General features: G+C 45.0%; 1 protein-coding gene across 1 annotated transcript in view; it reads left to right on the forward strand.

Moving 5' to 3' along the window:
- The window catches only part of LOC137423803 (leucine-rich repeat transmembrane neuronal protein 1-like), a 640,601-nt gene that overhangs the window by 303,318 nt on the left and 319,772 nt on the right, over positions 1–17,511 (forward strand). The window contains exons 2-3 of the mRNA XM_068111319.2: positions 3,140–3,656; positions 3,792–4,672. Coding sequence (XP_067967420.2) covers positions 3,140–3,656; positions 3,792–4,672 — 1,398 coding nt within the window. The remainder of the gene's footprint in view (positions 1–3,139; positions 3,657–3,791; positions 4,673–17,511) is intronic.

Genomic DNA, 17,511 nt, shown 5'->3' on the forward strand with positions numbered 1-17,511 from the left:
CAATTCACTTGTAAGCTGATGTGGGTCATCAAAAACGTTTTAAGCATCCACCTCATTGAAGCTGTACACAACACCTGGGATTTCGATATAAAACTGGCGGTGCTTTGCGATCATTAGTTTGTCCCTCCCACACAGTGGGAGACATGGGTTTTGCAACTGTGTGTGTCTGTCTGTCTATCCAGGCCATACCTTTTATACCATTTCAGCATTTGTTATCAAATTTTCAGTGAATGTTCATTATGAGAACATGGAGAAAATAATTAATAATTTGGTCAAAATGCGAAAGGGTGATGTCATAGCGACTCTAAATATCACTTCTTATCGCCGCCAGCCTGGGGGCAAGCGCATGATGCCCCGTTTTTAAAATGGCTTCCATGTTTCTTTATTTATTCACCATTGAATTTCAGTGTGTCTGTCCAGGCCATAACACTTTTAGCAATTGAGCTTTTGTCATCAAACCATAAACAATCCATTATTATGAGACTATGGCAAACAAGTTTCGGGAACTGAGTGGTGTGCTGACGAGGAGGGGAGTGTCGTTGAAGCTGAAGGGAAAGGTGTATGCTGCATGTGTGAGAAGTGTTATGAAATATGGGAGCGAGACATGGGTAATGAACGTAGAGCAGCAACGAAGGCTGGAAAGGGAGGAAATGCGAATGGTTTGGTGGATGTGCGGAGTATCGTTGAGAGAGAGGAAGACAAATGATGAATTGCGAAAGATGATGGGAATATTGCCTGTGATTGATGCTGTGAAGAGAAACAGGTTGAGATGGTTTGGTCACGTGTTGAGGAAGGATGAAAGTGACTGGTTGAGAAGAGTGATGGAAATGAATGTAGAAGGAAGTAGAGGACGGGGAAGACCGAGAAAGACTTGGCTAAAGGTGGTGGAAGAAGAAATGCGGGCAAGGGGGTTAACAAGGAGAGATGCAGAAAATAGAGCAGGGAAAATGGCCTTAAAATTCCTGTTGTTGTTGTTGTTGTTTGTATGGCAAACAGAAATGAATTAAATGTGCAATTATTTTTGACTGTTGTTTTGGCAAAGATTTGATTTAGTACAAATAAAGCAGATGCAGATGGAATTGGCATTTTGAGATGCTTTCTATTTCCTCTTTAATACTTTCAAGTTGGTTGTTTACTCCTGACTTTGGTGTGTGAAGCTGAAACGAGGCCTTCACTAGACCTCAAAATGCATCAATCGTTGTTTGAGTGTTTTCCTTTTTAAACACAACATTTTTATTTACCCATTTCACCTTTCCAGTTGCATTTTTTCCTTTTTCCTTGAATCATATTTGTTATGCAGTGCCGACAGTCGTACTTTATTGTTGTGTTTTGTAAATTGTCATCGTTGCTGCCCGTTCTCCAGTATCGGTTGCTTTTGCGAAGAGACGGCGAGGTATCGCTGCCACCCTCAACAAATCACAAATTCCTGCTCCAAGCGACAGGGGAACTGCGCCAGCGGCACAGCCTCCATTCTATAAATGATGCAAACAGTCGGCAGGTGTAGCACACAAATGAATGAATTATTTTTTCTATCATTATTACTATTCATCTTGTTACTAATCATTATTTGTTCCTCATTTCGGTTTCATCATCAGTATATATTTTTTGATTATATTTGGGTTTGGCCTCATCTTCATATGATGAACACAATGAAGAAGAAAAATGGCTACCATGTGCCATTGCATTACATTTATCCCTTAACGCTCACGTGATCCCCATTTAAGCCTGCCCTCCCCATCCATACTTATTCTGTGAGTACAGAATACGCAAGCAGCCTTAAAAAAAAAATTCTGAAGTCATTATTCTGGGTCAAAATATATAGTATTAGGATTTGTAGAGGAGGTGCAGGTATAATGAAATAGTTTTGTAATATATAATGGCTACATTCCATTGTATGAGTATTCTGCTGTCGTCTCACTGTGCGGTGCCACCATTGCCTCCATTTCCGTTGGCAGTCTGGCTCGTTGCTGGGAAGTATAGTTCAAGTGGTGTTGGCTTGGTTTCGTACCATACGCAGCGTGAAATGTCTGACTGCTCCATATATTTTTACAACTATTCCGTAATGCCAGAATCTCATCTTTCATCCGGCTCTTGCACGTATTTGCATTTTGGCTATTGCTGTAATTTCTAGTGTTTGTGCTTTCTTTCAGATTATTTGTACGCGTTCTGCCAACTCCGTTTTGTGACATCTTTACATATTACATGTATGCATATTGGCACAGTTTTCCGACGACCCATGTTTTCCTCCCCACTTCCACCTGTAATATATTTATCTTTCCTTCCCTTCACTACCCTTCATCCTCAATCCCCTACCTGTCAGCTTTGTGCTCTGCAAGAAGGGTATTCAATCAATGAGCATGTCGTCCATCAGAGCGATGTTAAGCTTGCTGTCCAATCTGCTAATATTTTCTAGTGGACATTACCTTTCAAAACTGGTATTGGCTTAGCGGTTAGGGTGCCGGCTTGGGATACCTAGGATCCTGGATTCGGAATCCCGGTCGATCGCTGAATTAACACCAGGGGGGTTGACTCAGCCTGTACCATCCTTCCGAGGTCGGCAAATTGAGTACCAGTTCACTGGTAATTCCCTGTGTGTCGCAAGAGGTGAGTAACAGGGTTGGTGGCAGGAAGGGCATCCGGCCATAAAGCATTGCTTCAAAAAGGGGACCCGAAAAAGGCCAACCCCTGCTCTGCAGGGAAAAATGGCCTCCAAAAGTGGTTCATTACCTTTCAAAACTATTACCATTGGCCAACATGTGTAGGTGCCTTCACCAAATTCTAAATTCCTGGTCTAACCTCACGGACACTACATATGAACAGCACCACACCTATGTATAATGAGTAGGTAAAATTCACCGTTGATTCGCGGTTAAATATGAACCTGTCAGCCATTCAATTAAAAATTCCAGTTTGCTTCAATTTGATTTCTCTTCATACACTTTTTGATTCAGTTATTTGTGCCTTACCTTAGCTTAGCCTTAGCTTACTTACTGCTAACCTTAGCACATATCTTGATTTCCTTGTGTCTGTTGACATCTTGTATATTTATATTTGAGGTTTGAATATACAATTATTTCATGCCGTTGCATCTACATTGATTGGAACTGGTGTGCCATGCGTATTTCCGTCATGCTCACAGGCTATCGGCGATGGGCAGTTCAGCCGCCTTCGTCGTCTGACGTGGCTCTACATTGATCACAACTTTGTGCAAACCATCAGTCCCGGGGCCTTCTCAGGGGTGCACCGCCTGCGGGAGCTAATTCTTGGCTCAAACCGCATTGGCGACCTCGATGCTTCTACATTCCGACAATTGCCAAACATTCGTAACCTCGATTTGTCATACAACCATCTTGAACACCTTGCACCGGGACTCTTCTCTGGCCTTCGCAAGTTGCAGAGCCTTCAGCTTCGTGCCAATGCCATTCGATCACTCCCTAACCGACCTTTTCGCGATTGCCGTGCACTAGAATTTTTGGACCTAGGCTACAACCGGTTGCGTGCGCTGCCACGGACTTCGTTCACGGGTCTGAAACACCTCACTGAGCTCCACGTGGAGAGGAACAGAGTGGTCCGTGTGGATGTGATACGCCTCGGCCCACGACTCCCAAACCTTCGTGCACTTTACCTGAAACTGAACCGTATCGATATGCTGAGCCGCCCCTTTGTAAAACGAAGGGAGGAAATCGACAACAGCACCAGTAGTGAATTATCTACCGGAAGCCTGGTGGACATGGGGAGTATGGTGATTGCAGGAAAAGAAATTGGTGATGATGAAGTTGTACCCGTACGAGATATTCCCCCTCCCCGATGGACATCGCTGCAGGTGTTGGATCTATCTGGAAATGGACTGCAGCAACTGAAGCCAGAGATAATGGAGAGACTGCCCAATTTAGAAGAGCTCAAGCTGGATAGTAATAAGTTAGAGGTTCTGGAGCCTGATGTGTTCACGTCTCTTCCATCGTTAGTCTTTCTTAGCTTGACTGGAAACCCTTGGGCTTGTGACGAGCGTCTTTGTGGACTGGCCGCATGGCTGCACTCATTCAAAGGGCAACACGGCGGCAGGATGCTTTGTGCGGGTCCTGAACAGCTGGCTGGAAATAATGTCCTCGAAGCCCTGGAGAGCTACAATCTTTGTCAGGAGCATGATACCGTGCTACCTAAACCCCACTCCAGGTCTCCAACATTGATACCGTACAACCATTCAAACATGATAGAAGGGACATTAGAAGGAGAGGAAGCTGGGGTGCCACCTTTTCTGGATGTTGTGGCCATTGCATCAACAATTGCAGTTTCATCCTCATCACCACCATCACCTGAACACGATTTAGAACAGATGTCTTTGCAAAAGGTGGTGGCAGGTTGTGCGGCTCTCATCCTCTCGGTTCTGGTCATTCTGCTGGTTGTCTTTATTTCATGGCGCCGTTACCCAGCCAGTGTGCGCCATTTACAAGCTTCCACTTCCGGTGGAGCTCCTCTCCCTTTGCCTTTGTCCAGACATGGCCGTTCTGGCAACGCCCGCCGTCGAAACCGGCATCGTGGCGGAAAGAAGCGACACGGTTTTGGGGGTAGCGGAGAGGCGGCAGGGACTGGTGTGCAGACGACATCACAAGCTGCCATAATCCCACTGGAGTACTATGTGGACTACAAAACTACGAATGCTGATGTTGCTGAGGTAGGGATTTTACATCAGGATTTCTTTATTTAGCATCGGATTTACTTCTAAATTCCTGATAATTGTGACATGTATGCAATGATGCACTGTTTATTTGTCTCTGTCAGAGTTGATGAAGTTTTTGCTCTGACATATTGAAACATTTTGGTCTGAAATCCAGCTGACATATTTGCATGCACTTAGGCCTGGTGCTGTTGCACCAATGCAGTCGAATAATCTCTTGATAGATGATCTGAAGCACACACATTAGAAACAGCACTCAATGATAAAAAAAAGAAGATAATCGTTGCCATAGCTTGTCGAGACATTGTTTTCGTCCGTCATGTTTCAAAAGCAATGGGGGTCGGTTACTCCACAGCGCATTTGATGTATTATTATTTGTTCTGAATTGGGAAACCCCTACCATGAACTCGTTGATTTCCGAACATGAAAGTGTACCGTGCTGGGTCGCATGGAGAGCCAACATAATATATATATTTTTTGTATACAACATCGAGGCTCGTGTAAGAGCTAACATTAATGCAAAAAAAACCCCCAAAACAAACGGACACATAAGAGGAAATAAAGGGAGCGGGAGACAAGATGGGGAGAGAGGGGGAAGCACACAAGTGCAACATTTGAGAGCAGGGACATCGGGAGATGTGTGGGAGGTAGAGGGCTTGGGTGGAGGAGGCGTGGGAAGGGGGTGGGGGTGGGAGAGGTAAAAAAAACAAAAAACACATAGACACTGCTAGGACGTCCAGGAAAGAAGTCGGTATTTCAAAAAAGTGGATCTGGGGTGAATTAACTGGGGTAGAAAAGATCAAGGTTTTGGATGGGGGAAGATAAGAGATGGTGGTGAACAGATGTTTTAAAGACCTGGAGGGAGGAGTGGGGTTGAAGAGTGAGGGAGTTTGATGCAGAGGAAGGAGAAAAGAGGAATGAAAGAGTGAAGGTGAGCAGAGAGTCTTGATTTTAGCAGTTTAACCATAAGAGGGTTGCTGGCAGATCTTGTGCGACCTGTAGGCATATTTGGAGCACAGAGCACAGACAGTGCTGGGGGAGCTAGGCCGGAGAGGAGTCGGTAGAAGACAGAAAGACCACCAACCTGCCTGCGGTGAGTGAGTAAAAGGCCCTCACAATCAGCTTCTTCGCGTGAGATTCCAATGATTCTGAAATGTCACAAAAGCCAGCACGTGTACAGCGTCACACGAAACCACCAGCACGGGCAGCGATTATATCCTCCGTTCGCAATCCCGTGTGAGGCTGAAATTTCACTGGCGCAATGAAATCTGCCTGAAAAGATTGTTTCGGCTGTTTTGACAAGTACTGGAAAAACAATAAGTAGAAGATAGTGTTTTTTTTTTTTTTTTTGTATACAAGATCGAGGCTCGTGAAAGAGCTAACATTAATCACACAAAAAGACAAACCGACACACAAAACACAAAAAACAAGGGGAGCGGTAGACAAGATGGGGAGAGAGGGGGAAGGACACAAAAGAGAGGGGGGAGGACACAAACACAACATTTGAGAGCAGGGACATCGGGAGGACTTGGGGGGAGGTGGGAGAGGATTAAAACATATGAACACTGCAAGGACTCTGGGGTGAATTACCGGGGGTAGAAAAGATCAAGGTTTTCGATGGGGGAAGATAAGAGATGGTGGTGAACAGCTGTTTTAAAGACCTGGAGGGAGGAGTGGGATTGAAGGGAGTGGGGGAGTTTGTTCCAGAGGCGGGAGAAAAGGGGATTGAAAGAGTGAAGGTGAGCAGAGAGCCTAGACTTTGGCAGTTTAACCAGAAGAGGGTTGCAGGCAGATCTTGTGCGACCTGAAGGAATATTGGGGGGACAGAGCACAGAGAGAGCTGGGGGAGCAAGGCCGGAGAGGAGTCGGTAGAAGACAGAAAGACCACCAACCTGCCTGCGGTGAGTGAGTGAAAGGCCCTCGGCGTTGACTACATCACAGGAGATTCCAATGATTCTGAAAGCTTTGGCCTCAACAGCGTGAAGCCGAGCAAGGTGTGAGGCAGGAGCACCAGCCCAGAGGGGGGAACAGTATTCCATTGAGCTGCGGATGAAAGCCTTGTATGTGGTGAGGAGCTCAGGTGTGCCAAGGAAGGACTTCGCACGACGGAGGATGCCCAGTCGGCGACTGGCTTTGGAGACCAGCTTGGAAATGTGGTTTTCCCAAGAAAGATCATGGCAGATAGTGAGACCCAAAAGCTTGAGCGACAGAACTTCTTGGAGAGGATTGTTGAGAAAGTAGATGGGAGGGTTGTCCAGTCGGTCCTTTCGGAGAGACATTGTAAGAGTGTGAGATTTGTCAGGATTGAAAGAAATGTTCCACTTGTTTGACCAGTCTGATTTTGTCCAGGTCTGCAGAGAGTGAGGAGGCTGCAGACTGCCGATCTGAGGGATGAGGAATGGAGCGACAGAGAGTAGAGTCGTCAGCAAAGAGATAGAGAGGATTTTCAAGAGAGTCAGAGAGATCATTGATGAAGACCAGAAAAAGCACAGGGCCCAGAACACTACCTTGGGGAACTCCAGCCTGAACAGGAAGAGGAGATGAGAGAAACCCATTCAGGGCCACACGTTGACTACGACCAGAGAGGAAGTCCGCCAGCCATGCGTGGAGATTTCCATGGATACCAAAGGAGGAGAGTTTGGAGAGCAGAGCAGGGTGCCAGACCGTATCGAAGGCACGTGAAATGTCAAGGGAGACAGCTCTAATTTCCTGTTTGGCGTTGAGGACCTCCATCCATTGTTGAGAAAGCAGAAGCAGCATGTCCAGAGTAGAGTTACCAGGTCTGAAACCAAATTGATGATCAGAGATCAAGCCATTGGAGAAGAGGAAAGATTTAATATCTGAAGCAATGATGGATTCCATGACTTTGCTGATAATTGGGAGAAGGCTGATTGGTCTGTAGTTGCTGGGATCTGTTTTTGCACCTTTTTTGTGCAAAGCGGTGATGTTGGCTGATTTACAAGCAGATGGCAGATGACCTTGAGCAAAAGAGAGGGTGAAGAGAACAGAAAGAGGGAGTGAAAGTGCAGAAGAACATGATTTTAGGACCCGTGGGCTGATGCCGTCAGGACCAGTTGCAGAATCAGAGTCGAGGGTTGCCAGAAACTTTTCCACCTTGTCAGGAGGAAAGGACACAGAGTCCAGGAGCAGCTGGGTACGACTGGGTACGGTGGGTACAGAGATGGATGGGTTTGGGACACAAGATTTAGAGGCAAACACAGAGTTGAGGCATTCAGCTTTTTCACGTGCGGAGTCAGCCGTTAAGCCGTTTGAGGTGAGGGAGGGGATGGAGGGGGAACAAACACCAGAAACAGATTTGACCAGACGCCACCAGGATTTGGAAGAGGGAGACAGATAAGAGAGTTCGGTCTTGAGAATGGTGAGATATTGTTTCCTGGCTCTCCTGAGGGTGGACACACACTTGTTTCGGGCTTTGTGAAAGGAAATGAGATTTCCTTCCGTTGGATTTGCTTTCCAGGAGACGAAAGCAAGTTGTTTCAGGGCAACAGCCTCACCACAAGATTCCGTGTACCATGGACGGGAGGAAGGGTATGACAACTGAAGACGAGATGGTATAAATCTGTGCATGAGAGAGAGCAATTTACTTTGAAAGAATTCCCAGGATGAGTTGATGTCAGAGGCGGTAGAGATGGGAGACCAGTCCAGATGATTGATGGCTGCTTGAAGACCGTGCCAGTTGGCCTGAGTGAAATGCCAGACTCGTCGACGCTGAGGAGGCTCTCTGAGAATGGTCAGAGAGATGTCCACTTTGACAAGCACATGATCAGATGAGCCGATTGGAGCAGAAGAAGAGCAGCAGACATTTTCAGGGAAGTTTGTCATAACCAAATCCAGAAGAGAAGATGCTCCGTTGACTGAGATCCGGGTCGGGAAATTGACAGATTGTGTCAGTCCCAGTGAGTCGCAGAAGTCCTTTGCTGAAGAGCCATGGCTGGTGAGAGAGGTACCCACACCCAGCCAACTGGCATGGTGACAATTGAAATCACCACATATGAGGAAGAGAGAGTTGGGATGGGTAGATAGAAGTTGGTCCATATCAGACAGTGAGATGTAGATGGAGTCATCGCTGATTGGTGGACGGTACAACACACATATGAACAAAAGGTGGGAGCGAAGGGGAAGCCATAGCCAAAGGTATTCCTGGGGGTGAGGTGGAGAGAGGGCAGTGGAGGGCGAGTGAGGAAGAGAGTTTTTTATAAAGATAGCAACCCCACCTCCAGGACGAGGCTCAGGTCTATCATACCGGAGGAGGGAGTAACCTGGGAGAGATACCAAGGCATCAGAGACATCATGAAGGAGGAAAGTTTCTGTTAAGCAGATCACATCTGGTTTGTCAGAAGCAACCTGTATGGAGAGGTCAGTCAAGTTTGAGCAAAGGCCCCGGATGTTTGAGGTCCATACCGTTAATGAAGAGGAAGGGGGAGCATCGGGTCCAGAACAGGGGGGGGGGGGGGAGGGGTAGGGTAAGATGTGGAAGAGGAGGAAGAGGTAGGGAGAGCTGTTGAAGGTGTGTCAGAGATTTCAGAATTGGATTTCAGAATAGCTTGGAGAAAGGGAAGAATGGGGCGGACAAAAGGTTTGATGGAGATTGGGTGAGGCACAGTGAGGTGTTATTTGAGGAGGGGGAAGAGCAAGGCAGAAGGTTTGGGGAGATGAAGGTGAAAGTTGGAAGGAGGAAGAAGCAGGGAGGATGCTTTGAGGAGGAGGGGTGAGAGGGGAGTCTAGGAGGGGAGGAGCGAGGGAGAGTCTCGGAGGGGAGGGGTGTGGGGGGAGTTTAGGAGGGAGGGGAGGGAAGGGGCAAGGGGGGAGATTTGAAAGGGATGGGTGATGGGGAGGATTTGGAGGGGAGGGGTGAGATTGGATTTTGAAAAGTGTACGATTCATGGGAAACGAACATTTTTTGCAAAATGAGTTTGAGACCTTCGAGTCAAAAATATGTTTGAGGACACTGGAGGAGGGATGGAGTTCTGGATAGTTTAGGGAATGTAGAAAGGAGGAACTGTAAGAGATGGTATTATATATATTTTTTGGAATGAATAGATTTGGTGAGCAAGACGAAAGCATCCTTTTGTAGGAAAAGAAGAAAAGGGTGTTATAATATATGAGAGAAAATAGTTGTTCAGGGGAGAGATTATACATTTCTAACCGCGTGATCGCGAACGAAGAACGAACGAACAAAAAGAACAAATAAACGAATAAGACCTGGGAAGGAAATTGTTTTTTTGGGGTTTTTTTTTTTTTTTTTTTTTTTGTGAGTACAGATATTAAACAAGGAGGTACGGGGTGAACGACTGGGACGAAACAGTGAACGAAAATAATTTCAGCGCATTCGACGAATCGCTGAGAGAAAAACAAACCACAAGGTCAGAGACGGTACGGTAGTCCAAGCCTACGAGTACTAGGCCGCAGAATACTCGATACCATTAACCGACGATTGTGTATACATGTACGAAAAATTAGCACCGAAAATTTTCCAAACGATACGCTATAGGTACATACACCGAAGGATAGATACAGTCTCGACAAAAACACGATTGAGAAATATCACTTAGCTTCGAAAGCGTGAGCGCATGGAGCAGCTTCGAAAAGACGTGACCTCGCCGTGATCTCGCGAGACTTCCATCAACTCGCGAGATCTCGCGAGACTTTGACCTTTACTACTCCCTTTTGGCCTTGTTTGAAAACTCAGATAACTTAGCACGGCTGGGAACAATAAACACCATTGCTTTGATGATGCTCATTAATCAAGCTATTTTATTATTTTTGTTTCTAACAAATTGAACCTTCTTGAATAAATGACAAAATATTTTTACCCAGATATTTAAGGCCCACGCTTACCTTGTTCTACTTATACAGGTTGATGTCGCTGCCTGTCTCCAATAATAATTTGTATGGCAGAGTTGCAATTTAAGAATTCTTTCAGACCTGAAGGACTTTCAAGGAATGTCCTGTTTCTGGGTCGAATGCATCGTCTGTGTATTTGTATGTATGCAATGATGCACTGTTTATTTGTGAACATCGTCTGTGTATTTGGCACCAACTGCCCTAATAAAATGAAATATAAACTAATCCTCTAGCAGGGAAAATGGCCTTAAAATGCCTGTTGTTGTTGTTGTTGTTGTTGTTGTTGTTGTTTGTTTGACCGAATAAGTTAATTTTTTCGTCTGTATATTTGTGTATTTATGTATTACGTCCGTGTATTTGGCACCAACGGGCCTTTTTTTTTTTTTTTGTATACAATATCGAGGCTCGTGAAATAACTAACATTAATAAAATATAAACTGTTAATAAAACAATACCTAATAGCCGGCGAAGCCGGTGTTGTGAATAAACGCGTACGTATTCTGTTGAAAACCAGATTATGCTGGATCCCTTTGCTTGAGAATTCCGAAGCTGTGACGCACCAAATCGCTCAATGGAGGCCGCCATCTTGCGGATGCGGAAGTATGCATAACAAATTGAAAAACGTTCAATTAGGCCATGGGCCCAGACCCAAAATTTAACGTATCGGTACCATCTGGGTGGGCAAATTCTAGTTGCCATTTTTTAATAGTTCAACATCCCTAGATTATGTTTTCATATGATAACCTTCCCAGAGAGGTAGCTTATTAGTAATTATCATGTCTTGAATGGGCACACCCTCTGGCAGAACCAAAAATGCACTTTCTTTTAAATGCACTTCCTTTGCAAAATGCAGAACCAATGGTATAATCTTTTACAGCTTTGCTACCTCCCCCAAAAGTATGATATTTCTGACTCAAGTGTGTTAGTCTGTTGTAGAATACATTTACATTGCATGAAATTCAAGAACAACATCAGACATTTCCACATTTTTACTCTTTGCCTTCAAAACACACACAAACTTAGGGTACATGTACATGGTAATGGATTGCATTGGTGAAATTCTACTCCCAGGATATGCCAACTTCCATGTCAATTGTTGTTTCTACTGCAAGGCATCATGAAATAGAAGTATAGGTGCTGTGATATTTATAACTGTCTCTTATTTGCAGAATGAAATCATAGATTCAATCTCCATTGCATCACTCATCAAATAGACTACGGATTTTTATGTTAAGAAAATAGGCCTTTTATGTTTTGAAAAGTGGAATTTTTTTTTTTTAATGTGAAAAAATCCCGAAATATTTTTTTCCCCCGTTTTATTCATTTTTTATTATTACCAAGTTTTTCAGAAATCAGTCAAAAAAAGAACAAAAAATGGTAAGCTTTTTCCTGCACAACATTAAGCACTCTGGGCTAGTAAACAGGTAAAAAATGACGTTCAGGTACCTTTATTGCAACCGCATTGTTTGATAAGTAGAGGACTAGAAGAAATTGACAAGACCCTTTTAGGAACGGTTAAAGTAGGTGTTTGAAATCATTATCTTGGTAATGTTCTCCTTGGTGAGGCGGTGTCGGCGGTCGGTGAGGACGTTTCTGTAGACGGAGAAGGACCTTTCCACGTCGACGCTGACGATGGGGCAGTACCTCAAGAGGGGGATGTCAGCAAGCTTGACTCCAGCCGGCACACCAACCTCAGATCCGTGCTGATCTCCATCCAGGATCAAAGCCACTGTCCTCAGCACACCAATGTCGGGATTGCGCTGCAGCACCGCCTTGAACTTGGTGAGCAGGATCTCCTTACGGCAGCCTCGGATCTTTTCGAGCTCCTCCTTGGCCTGATCAAGGAGCTGGAAGGCCTTGGCCAGCTCCATGCCGGCCTCCTCCAGCTGCTTAAGGATCTTCGGGATGAACGACACGTGGGCATTTAAGAAGACCAAACTGAGCTTGATGTCCGCCTTTCCGAACAGGTCCTTGGCACTCCGGATTGCCATCGCGTCGTCATCGTTCAGCTGGTCCACAATGTCCTTGACGGCCTCGAAGCGCGGCGTCGATCCACGTCCCCCACCGAGTCAGAATGGGCTCTGGGGGGAGAGAAAGATTGGGCTGCTGCTCCTTCCAAAAGACAACACGCGACGGGGCTTTGATGAACACCTTCTTCGTCGTGGCAATCAGGTCGTTGACGTCCTTGAACATTTCTCGGACTGTCTCGCAGACACGGTGGAGCGCGTGGGCAACGCAAGTCACATGCAGCAAGTCCGGGAAGAGTTCCTTCAGGGCATGGCCGGCCTTGATCATATAGGCCGCGGCGTCGCTGACGAGGACCTTGAGGCACTCCGGCTTGAAATCAGGCCAAAAATAGTGCAGCGTGTCATTGACTGCATGCACGATCTCCCCGGAGTTGGTCTTCTCCAGAAACATGCACTGGACGAGGTGGGGACGAAAGTACCCCTCCTTGGACAAGCGTCCCGCGATGATGTTGGCCACATATCGACCTGCCGAATCGGTCGTCTCGTCGACGGACAGCCAGATGGGCTGCTGTCCGAGGTCGGCACGGATCCCCGCCAAGGCCTCGTCGTAGCACTTGTCGAGGTAGTGCTTTCGAATCCAGCTTTCATCGGGGATCTGGAGAGTGATGCGCTTCTCCAGGAACGACCGGAGGGCAGGGTTTTCCAATTTCGACCATGGGATGCCAGCGGCCAGCATGGCCTGGCACAGCTCCTGAGCCACGACGTCGCACTTGCGCCTCTTTCCGCCACCAAAGTCCTCCATGGTGGCTTGCGTGACCGTCCTCTTCTTCTTCAAGGCCAAGTTGCTCTTGTGGCGGTCTCCTCGGACATGTTGGGCCAGCTCAGACTTCTGCTTCGCCCGGAAAGTCTTTTCACAAGCTCGACAGAAAGCCGTGTCACTCGACACGTACTTGAAGGTGGCCCCATCGCCGCCAGCGTTGAATTCCTTCAGCCACTTGTCACGAAGAGCAGCACTCATCTTGATAGGAGACTTGTTCACACTTTGTGTACACTCTCTCACTGTAGTACACCGCCTCACTGCTGTACACGCTGGGGACGCAACGCACGCAAGTGGACGCAACGTTTTGTTTTTGAGATCGATCGCAGTTAAAAATTTCGATCGCAGTTACAAATTTCGATCGCAGTTAAAAATTTCGAAAAATTCCCTAATTTTTTTTAGCGTTGCCAGACATTTTCGACCAAAAAGGGCATTTTATTTTATTTTTCCCGAAAAAGGGCGAAATTCTTTTTTTCTCCGAAAATAGCAAAATAATTTTTTTGCGCGCAAAAAAGCCGTTTTATGTGAAAAAATATTTTTTATTTTTTCACATAAAAATCCGATGTGCACCATCATCGACATCATCGGTATCTGTTAGTTCTGCAACCAGTTCTTCCTCAATTGGTTGGTTTCCACAGGTTTTTAGTTTGCACATGTTTGTGCACTTCAAACCATTGCTGAGACATGGGCACTCAGGTAATTTGCAAGACTTCACACATTGACAGGATAAGAACTGCAATACAGCTTCCGGTGCTGGTGACCCACGCATCCACACGACGGCCAGTTTGCCATCATCATCTATGGTCCATCCATATGGTCCTTGGGACTTGGTACAAGGGGTTGACATTGTAAAGATCGTCTCCAGATGGCAGCTTGATAGTTGGCACGAAGAACATGCATGTACAGGCAATCTTCACAAGGTGTGTTTTGGAAGAAGTATGTGTTTTGGTGGCTTGATCTTGCCGCAGGTCACAGCAAAGACTAAGTCACTGCCATAAGAGGAGACTAGTCGTTGGACTCGGTCAGATGGATTTGTACACTCAGAGTCTCCACTTAGAAGTGTTTGCAGGAATTGAGTGAGGGTTTCAGGAATAATGGTCTTATCCTGCTTAACATTAGGTGGCCATACTTGACTAGAATCTTGCTTTTTGATCTCATTTCTTATCTGCAGAGCTGATTTTGTTATAACATTCTCACACTTGGCAGCCCTTGCATGCTGCAGTTCCATCTTCAAGGAGTGTGTTGTTTTAGCAAGTTCTAGCATAGAAAGACTGTCTGGGTAAACAAGCAGCTTTCCTTTGTCGTTAGGAAAGATATGCAGGGAACCTGCCAGCTCATGCTCCAGCGTACGGCAGAGATGTTTCTTTGTTGAATCTCTGACCTGATTGACTCAAAATGACTCCATGTATGTTTGTAGTCTAGACATGAGGTCTGTCATGGGTAGTATTTCTGGATTGGGAAACATTTCATTCCTTATATATGAGAATAATTGCTCATATGAATCCCTTTCTGCAACTTCATACTGAGCTTCTGTATTGTCTTCTTGACCCTCTCCTACATCCATATTGGCAGCAAACTCTACCGGTGTGTATGCACGGTAGCCATACCTGTGGCAATGGCCCTCAGCAGCAACCAACTCTCTACTTGTAATAGCAAGTATCCTGTGGTCAAGCTTTCTGGTTGCTGCTTTACGGATTTGATCACCTGCACGTAACTCTGAACACTGTACAAGAGTTTCCCTTGTCTTCTGGCCCTTCAGATATTTGCTTGATTTCTCACAGAAGATACATTTATCGGGATACACCCGAGATAATTCTGGTGCAGTTCTACTTGGTCTTCTAGAGCTGTCTTCTACGGAGTCCACAGAGGTACCTTTCTTGACAATCGTGTCGAGAAGCTTCTTCATGGTGAATATGCTTCGGCACTTGCGATGATATTGGACCTGTGGAATCTCTCCTTCACACAAACCCTTTGCGATGTCTAAAAGAGAGGCATGTTGTCTTATCTCTGCAGCCCTAAGCAGTGTCTTCCATGACTCAAAGTTTTGTGGTGAGATCAAATTTGAGTCATCATCAGAGCAGTGGATGACACACTGAAAGCGTGCCCGTTTCTTCGGCAAGTCATTGCTTCCTTCTTCAAATGCTGGATCCATCTTTCATTAGAATGTTGTCAAACCCTGAAAAAAACCAGTAAATCTTGTTAAGAGCTGTTTCATTTAAAATTGTCATGGGGGACAGTCTGCAGGTTATATAAAAATAGGGGGTGGGCAGAAAAATCAGGGTACATTGGTGGGAGTCAGGAAAAATTGAAATAGCTTGGTGTGGAGGATTAAACCAATAAAAATAGAATGGAGGGGGTGGTGGTATTGGGGGGGGGGGTAGGTTGTAATTATAACTGCAAAAATGCCATACATTGGTGGAGGTGGGGTAGAAAAAATTGCAATACCTTAGTGGGGGGAAAATCAAAATATCTAAAAATAGAATGGAGGGGGTGGTGGTATTGGGGGGGGGGAGGTTGTAATTATAACTGCAAAAATGCCATACATTGGTGGAGGTGGGGTAGAAAAAATTGCAATACCTTAGTGGGGGAAAATCAAAATATCAAAAAATAGAATGGAGGGGGTGGTGGTATTGGGGGGGGGGGGGGGAGGTTGTAATTATAACTGCAAAAATGCCAAACATTGGTGGAGGTGGGGTAGAAAAAATTGCAATACCTTAGTGGGGGGAAAATCTAAATATCTTGGTGGGAGTTGTCAGAAAAAAAGAAATACCTCAGGAGGGGGGGGGGGAGGAAGGAGGGGGGTGTGTGGTCAGCCGAAATTAAAACACATCAGAAGTGGGGGGCGGGTATTTGCAGACCACCCCCATGACACTTTTTACAGTCCTAAAAGACTCAAGTATGATTATGTATTGTTCATCATAACCTTCACAAAAATACATTGAAAGCTGAAAATTACTTCTTACCTTAATAAGATTGGGAGTGCAACTGCATGCTGGAAGTTTTCTTCTATATTTGTTAATGTTATCACGATCTACTGTTAAAATAAAATGCAATATGTTACACAGCAGTGGAGCATGTACACTGGAACAGTCTGTAGAGTGAGCAGTGTACTATTATCATGTATCAATCAGGAGTGTTGCCATGGTAACCCCAGGGACCAGACACTGAGTGGATACATATGACGTCCATGGTGACAGGGTAGGACTGATTAATTACTGGGGCTGGAACCCATACTGATGCACACAGTTGACCTTGTAAACCTGAAATAAATATCTGAAATAAACAAAGGCTTATACTTGTCTTCCACATCCCACCCAATTCAGTTTACTGCCTGAAAACAACTTAACATCTACATCCTTACAATATTTGTAGAAAATCTGGAAGTAAATATATGATTAGAGGCTAACCTCAATATATCACTATTCGATATATCACTATATTGGATATTTCACTTTTATTCAATGGATCCCAAATTGCCCATTTCCTTATTATTAGCATATAAAATCTCCCTATATATTGCTATTCACTTATGGTGCGGACCATTTTCATGGACCCCGTCCATAGTGATATACCGAGGTTAGCCGATATTATGGTAAAATAACCATAATCAGTGACTCTTGGAAATATTCTGTTGGCTGGAAATATTATTAACTTATTACGGATGGCTTTTAATGGAATATTTTCATGATATATGACTTTGCTTAATTACAAAAAAGCGCCAATTGGCCAAAATGTTAAGATGGAAAATAAATGGACTAAGCTACTCCTGTGGAAAGGTTATCATATATTAATTTGTTCATACTGACCCCACAAACATTTTAATACCACTTAAGTTTTGCCCCAAATTTGGTACCGATTTTCTGTCTGGCCCATGGACTAAATAGGAGTTTGTTTCACCCGTCTTTGTTTGATTCACGATCTGATGCACCTCTAATGTGTAATTAAAATACTTTAAAACCAACCTCGTTATCTTCAACGAAAATCGTCACCAAACACCGGAACCAATGAGATTCGAGCATTTCAAAAATTATTTCAAAAAAGCTTATTACGCGTTTCGGAGGGTGAAAACGGCGTCAAATATTCTAAAATTGACGAAGAATTATTTTTTAGAAATGTCGCGGCCGCAGGGGATAGTTTTTCACGGCCGGAAATATCCGAAGTTCAGACCGAATTCACCGAATTAATCA

The sequence above is a fragment of the Myxine glutinosa genome, chromosome 3, assembly GCF_964187855.1.
Source record: "Myxine glutinosa chromosome 3, kmMyxGlut1.1, whole genome shotgun sequence".
Lineage (NCBI taxonomy): Eukaryota > Metazoa > Chordata > Myxini > Myxiniformes > Myxinidae > Myxine > Myxine glutinosa.